The sequence below is a fragment of the Nanorana parkeri genome, unplaced genomic scaffold, assembly GCF_000935625.1.
Source record: "Nanorana parkeri isolate BGI_ZX_2015 unplaced genomic scaffold, ASM93562v1 scaffold1585, whole genome shotgun sequence".
Classification (NCBI taxonomy): domain Eukaryota; kingdom Metazoa; phylum Chordata; class Amphibia; order Anura; family Dicroglossidae; genus Nanorana; species Nanorana parkeri.
This window is the reverse complement of record NW_017307853.1, coordinates 67,471-74,024: the sequence shown is the minus strand read 5'-3', so window position 1 is coordinate 74,024 and position 6,554 is coordinate 67,471. Positions and strand designations below refer to the sequence as shown.

At 43.2% G+C, this 6,554-nt stretch overlaps 1 protein-coding gene across 1 annotated transcript in view; it reads left to right on the top strand.

The window, feature by feature from the left end:
• The window catches only part of LOC108798918 (alpha-2-macroglobulin-like), a 72,722-nt gene that overhangs the window by 57,810 nt on the left and 8,358 nt on the right, over nucleotides 1-6,554 (top strand). The window contains exon 31 of the mRNA XM_018570723.1: nucleotides 450-540. Coding sequence (XP_018426225.1) covers nucleotides 450-540 — 91 coding nt within the window. The remainder of the gene's footprint in view (nucleotides 1-449; nucleotides 541-6,554) is intronic.

Below are 6,554 nucleotides of genomic sequence, written 5' to 3'. Positions count from 1 at the left end.
GTTTGTGTGTAAGAAAATCATACAAAGTACTAACAATTTGGATGAGCAATGATGGCATTCAATAGTCAAACAAGAAAGCGGAGTATCCCCCCTTCATCAGAGCTAATGCTTATTGTCTGAGGTTAGTCTGGATTGGGGTATATATATTTGCTAGTCTTCCCACTAAGGGTCGCATGGCAGTCACAAGCTGGAGATTGTATTGCACCTCTCCAATAGGGGCTTAGCTGTCCAGGCACTAGTACCCAATGGAAGAAGGGACCCTCCCGCGCTCAGGACCCACCTCCTCTTTCACACTGGACCTAAATGACCATCCCCAAGGGCGCACTCATGGGGGAGGAGACTCAGCCTGCTGTGATGAAAATTTGGGACTAAGCCTCCATTGGGCAGAGACTTGTCAAAGGTGTAGGAGGGGTCTGGCTCGGTCATAAAGGTTCATGACTAATAAAGAGCCGATCTCTTTTACATTCAGAGTATTAATGGGTGAGAGGGTGCTGAACGTGAAGAAAAGCTCTGCTGTAGCTTATGACTACTATCAACAAGGTAAGCCCCATCAAAACCGGGAGTGAGACTAGCTCTGGTTTCGGCTCAGAAACTCGTGCTGCAGTTTGACTGGAAAGCATTCCATTTGACTTAACTTGGTAAAAAACATGGAATTCCAGGTAAAGGTTAGATGTCGTTCAAATCCATATTCATGATGTTACTGTGTCTGCTAAAGGATTTGTAATTCCAGTCAGGAAGTCTTCTGATTTTTTTATCTCTGCCACACTGCACAGCCATGTGGAATAAAATGATGATTTGCTAAGCATTAAAAACTGAGGATTACCATCCAGAGTTCTCATGCATGATCAATCTTAAACCCTAATGAAGAGGGATTCATATTTAACCCTTGAAACATGTTGGTGGTTAACTCTTTATAGTCCGTTTTTAATATGAGAAAATATCTGGACCGGTCAGAACATATGGTGCTCTTATCCTCACTCCACATAAGCTGAACTCTCCCAGGGATCTTGTAGAGGCTCCACCAGGGAGTAGATGTCACGTACTGCCTAGAGACAGTTGAGCTGTGGAAGGCTACACTTGCACACCTTGTGAAAGTCTCCAAAAAAAAAAGTGATGACCCAGGCACGCACAAGTGCCTAGAATGCAGGTCAGACTAAGTCTGTACAGATGCCCATGTGTGACTGGTTATAGCAGGTTTAGATGGTATATTGAATGTAGCAGAATACTGGAATAGGTAGCGGAAGCAGAATAAGAAACACATGCCTAGGTTGACAGCCAGACGAAACGGTACCAAATGATAACCAGATCAGGGTCGCTACCTGGCAAGTTCACAAGGTCAGACACTGAGAAACAGAAGTGGCATCAAGATCCCAAGCCAGGGGAGTCTTCTTTGGGAATCAAGTCGCAGGTTGGGTCGCAGGGAAACCGGAATGAGTTGAAGACAAGTTAGCAATGGCTTAGTCCATGCTGGTTTAAATAGGCAGACTGGCACCATTGAGCCCACCAGTACGTGTGCACACAAAGGCTAACAACTATGGGCATGAGCACATTTTTCACACATTAACACCACCCAAAGCACACTTGCCCATTTATCCTCAATATGCACCCGTGTTGTCTCTTTTTTTTTTTTTAATGAATACTGAACCACCCTTACAGTAGAGCTACCATTGTAATGACCTTGTAGGGGCTCCACCATGCAGTAGAGAGCTACCACACTATCTGTTCAAAATCTCCACTAAGCTTGATGTCAGAGCATCTCCGAAGTAATTCTGGAAATGAGGGGAATAAAAAAAAAGCACTGGGCCCTCCAAGCTTTGTCCTCTTGGTGTGGCTGGCCAATTAGGATGTGAAAGTCATTACAGGTGATCTGACCTAGGACAGGCAACCTCTACATCCCAGGGGATCTCCTTTGCCATCCTAGTTTTGTGGTGTAAATTGAAGCACCATGATTTGTTAAATAGTTCAGATAAGTCTTAATTACATTCAGGGTTCAGCGGACAGCATAGACGCAGCCAACATGTTTTTGGGGTTCATACTGATTTGGCAAGAATACACAGCCAGACAGGTGACATAGTGTGACGTGTGTCTTCTGGTATTTTGCTTCCCATGTTGCCTCTTGCCTAGCTCATTGGACAAATAGATCGGCATCATCTGCTCTGTCCAGTAAGATGACGTAAGAGACGGTAATCGTCCTGACTAGCCAGGTCATATGATTTACAGACCTTGTTTCACACTTTTTTTAAACCTGAAGCTTAACCTTTTTAATTCCTGTCCCCCTTAGACCAAAGAAGCTAATGAAAGTTTTTGTTTTGAAATAAAACCTTCATACGCTCATTCTATATCTTATTATAGACCCAGTGATGTCTATGCAATGTAGTAGATCACAGCTGGTAGGAGGGGCTGGCAGGAAGAGATATAACATCTCTACAAAGCGAGGATCATTTCCATTATCCCCATTGGAAGTTTCCCCCTCGACTCTTATTCCAGTGACGAAAGATTGTATTTAGGGTAAAGGGGGACACAATTCAGTATGTGGTATTAGGGAAAGGGGGACAAAATTCATAGGAATAGTTGAGTAAAGGGGTAACACATTTCAGTGTATTTGAGTAAATGGAGACACAATTCAATTGGGCAAAGGGAGACTCAATTCAATATGAGTTATTAGACAAAAGAGAAAACTCTTTGGTCATACTTCTTCATGCCATCGCATACAATACTATAGAACCAATTGGCTCAGAGTTTGGGTTTAATGAGTATTCTCTATAGTTGGATTTGCCTGAATGTCTCATGTTTCAGGAGTGTTGAATCAACCTATTATAGGACCCCTTCTACTTATTATATACAGTAGATATTATAACGGTGTGTGGAAGTCATAAGACTTGAGAGGGAAAAAAGAATTGGCTTGCTCACTAGTAAGGATGCCAGTGTGTTTTTGTAACATGGCATTGGCTGTGGTCCAAACATAACCTTTGCTAATCATATCCCACAATGCATTGCTTCAAAGAATTTACAAGACCTGAAATGGGTTTAAATGAACAATGCAAAATGGTCTTTGCTTCTGAGCCTGATTCAAGAGATGCTTGGTGCATACAGCCTTATAAACTATTCATCTCTCGACATTTGGTTATAAGTCTTGCTGTTTTATATTTTTGTAATGGGAATGGTCGCATTTCATGCTGGTTATCACTCCGACATTATTACCAGGAAACAAGGTGAGAATTTTTCTCTTGGATGTTTGTCCAACTACAATAGGGCATTCTCTAATCCACCTCCTATGCGGTTTATCTTATGAGAACATTGTAAGGAACTAGAATGTGCTTGCCACAGGATTTTGGTGTGCGTCTGTGGGGAATATGTGCCTATTTAGCCAAAAGAGCATGTCTGAGGTCGGGTATTGTTGGATTGTGAGCAAGATTTTCTTATCGGTGTTCTAATTCATCCCAAAGGTCTCCATAAGGAACGAGGTCAGGGCTCTGGAAGCCACACATGTTGCACCACATCAAACTAGTCAAACCATGTCTTTATGGAGGTGGCTTTATGCACAAGGGCACAGTCATGCTGGAACAGAAAAGACTCTTTCCCAAACTGTTCCCACAAGCATGAAATTGTCTAAAACATCTTTGGAACCATACCCTCCACTGGAAACGCCTGAACACAGTTTGACTTTGAAATGGGTTGTCTCTAGGGCAGTTCTTAAAGTGCTTTTCCTACTGTAAGAGCCAAAAATAAAATCTGACGGATATAAAGTGCAGGCATGTAGAGGTAACTTTACATCCTATTGGCCAGTGAGGTAGTAGTGGTAGGCCAATACAAATGTGGGAGTGGGTGTGAGCAGGCAAGCTTTGGCACTACCAGGAAGTGCCGGTGTTTTGCCTGATGAGAAAGGCCTGGCATTTGGGCAGAATGTGACAATGAAAGCAGCTGCAGATATGTTCAGGCACCTCTAGCCGTTTGCACTTTTTTATACCCTTGATCAGTTTTATTTGTTTTTTAACTGACAGTCACTTTAACAATCTTTTACTACATGCGCTATTGACCCTGGGATGTATATGTGCAGATCAGGCATCTGCACTTGTTTTGTGGGTGATCACTCTTTGGGTGCCTGAAGAAGGGACCACAAGGTTCCGAAACGTCGCTTTACAATGTGACACAATCATGGTCAATAAAGAAGATTGACTGAGAATCAACCAGGAGTGTGAGCTACTTTCTACTAATTGCAGATCGAGTGTTTGACACATGCAGTGCTCATGCTTGTTCGACCTCCCCAAACCATGACACATGCAGTGCTCATGCTTGTTCGACCTCCCCAAACCATGCACATTCAAGTGGGCAATGGCATCTGTTATATTTGTAACTAGGACACTTCATTTACTATAAAAAAAAAAAAAATGGTGGTTGGGTTGAACTTGAGTTCAGTGGGTGCCCCGTACCAAGGCTTTGCTAAAAGTGTCTAACAGACTTAATGGTTAGTATATATACACTGAGTGGCCAGATTATTATGACCACCTGACGTTTGTAGGCAAATTAGCTATAATTTGGCGCTGAAGTTGCTAGAGGGCCAGACCAGTATAAATAGGGAAGCAGGTTGTTTACCACGACAGTAGAAGTGATTTGTTTCTGAAGATACGGGGAAACAACACGATTTAACAGCCTTTGAACGTGGGATGATTGTTGGTGCTCGGAGCCATGGAGCGAGTATCAGCAAAACAGCAGAATTCGTTAAATGTTCAAGAGCAGCTGTTAAAGTGTTTAAAGACCGGACTGTCAGCCGAAAATCTGGGTCTGAACGTGCAAATTGTGGGCGTCAGCGACTAGTCAATGTTAGGGCAGAACGGAGAGTGGCAAGACTGGTACAAGACAACAGAAGGGCAACAGTGCCGTGTCAGATTCCTCGCATCACCTTTCACCATCTCGTGGCCCAACAAAGTACTGATGGGGTGGTCATAATAATCTGGCCACTCAGTGTATAAAAAAGCCTATTGAGTGGTCCTGTTCTTCCTTCACTTTTATAAACCGGCTTGTATTACCAGTAGGGATGCATATCACTTGGTAGTTTTAACCCAATTTTATTTCTCCCCCGTGCAGAAGCTGCTAACAAGATCTTGTCGTACCCTGAAATGAAAATGCTGAACTTGTTCGATGATGCTGGATCACTTTTGCTGCACCCGTACGCTGCATTCGCTCTCTGTGCAATGTTACCCTGATTTCAGTTGAAAAACAAAAACTCTAACTTGTGTAAACATCTGAAAATAAAGTCAACAGTACTGCAGCCTCTTGTGTTTTTCCTTCAATCATTTTTATCCTTTCAAATTAAAGCTCGCATCCTACACAACCATCTTCTCATTTTATGAATAGGATTGGAGAACTGCTCTTCTAATACTGGATAGTGGAGAGGGATTAGGACACCCGTCAGGTTTTTATTGCGGACTGTGCCCCTTTGGGCGACATTCACCCTCAAATGTTCTCTAACCGTCACCAGGACAAATAAACCACAATAAAAAGGAAATAGATGAGAATCTTTCAATTGGGACATCAGTTCTGGTGGCCACCAGGTATTTCCTGCTCTTTGGAGGTATTTACTCACACTTCTGACATTACTATCACACCGGAAGTGACGTGTTGCATCACTCCGATATGCAAATGGTCATACTCGGGGCCGGATTTTCCACAAGGCCTGGCCGAGGGGCAGCAGGGGTGTGGAATTCCTATCTCCCAATGCCCGGGACATGCAGTTTCGGGCGCTGGGCGGGTAGTTGTCTTTTACATTTTAGCCCGGCTTTGGGCAAGCAGAGCTCAATGTACAGCGGGGAAGCCGCTGCTTGTTTTGTACAAGTGATCCTGGCAATGTCGCCGAGATCACTTGTATGCAGCCTGAAGGTCTGCCATTCTCCATGGGGGGGGGGGAAAGTTATCAGGTAGGGGGTGCATTGAGGGATCTGGCCTTGGGGCAGCAGAGTAAATCTGGCCCTGGTCATACTGCCATCTTTTATTGGAATTTTAAAAAAGCTTCTCTATTTTTCATAATACTATAGCCGCCTCAAATTGGCTACAGAATTATTCTTGACTTCAGATGCTGTTCAGTATGAGAACTGGAGCATTCAGCAAATGCGTTTTTCTTTTGGACTTCAAGTCTTTCTCACAAGAAGGCATTGCAAAAAATATCATGGAATGAGATCAATTTAAGAATTCTGTCTATAAAGGTCACAATGTTCCAATCTTTGTGCAATCAACTATAGATTTACTAAAAACTATATAATATGAGGACCAACCTAAACAATCCGTTCAATCTGCATCCAATCGGGCACTACATAGCTGTTAGGATTGTAGAATCTCCTTTTAGATCTACTAACGTATGGTGGGCTTAAGCAGAAGTTGCCATGTGACGTCATAAAACCCCACCCCGGCTACATCCTGCTACGTTTGTGTATTAGAAAGTTTCCATTAGAATTGTCAAATATTTGCAGAACTTCAGTTGGTTCTCCCGGAATGCCGGCACTGGGGGGGGGGGATCAAAAAATCCCCCCTGTTCCAATTTCCTTAATAAAGCGGCCAAA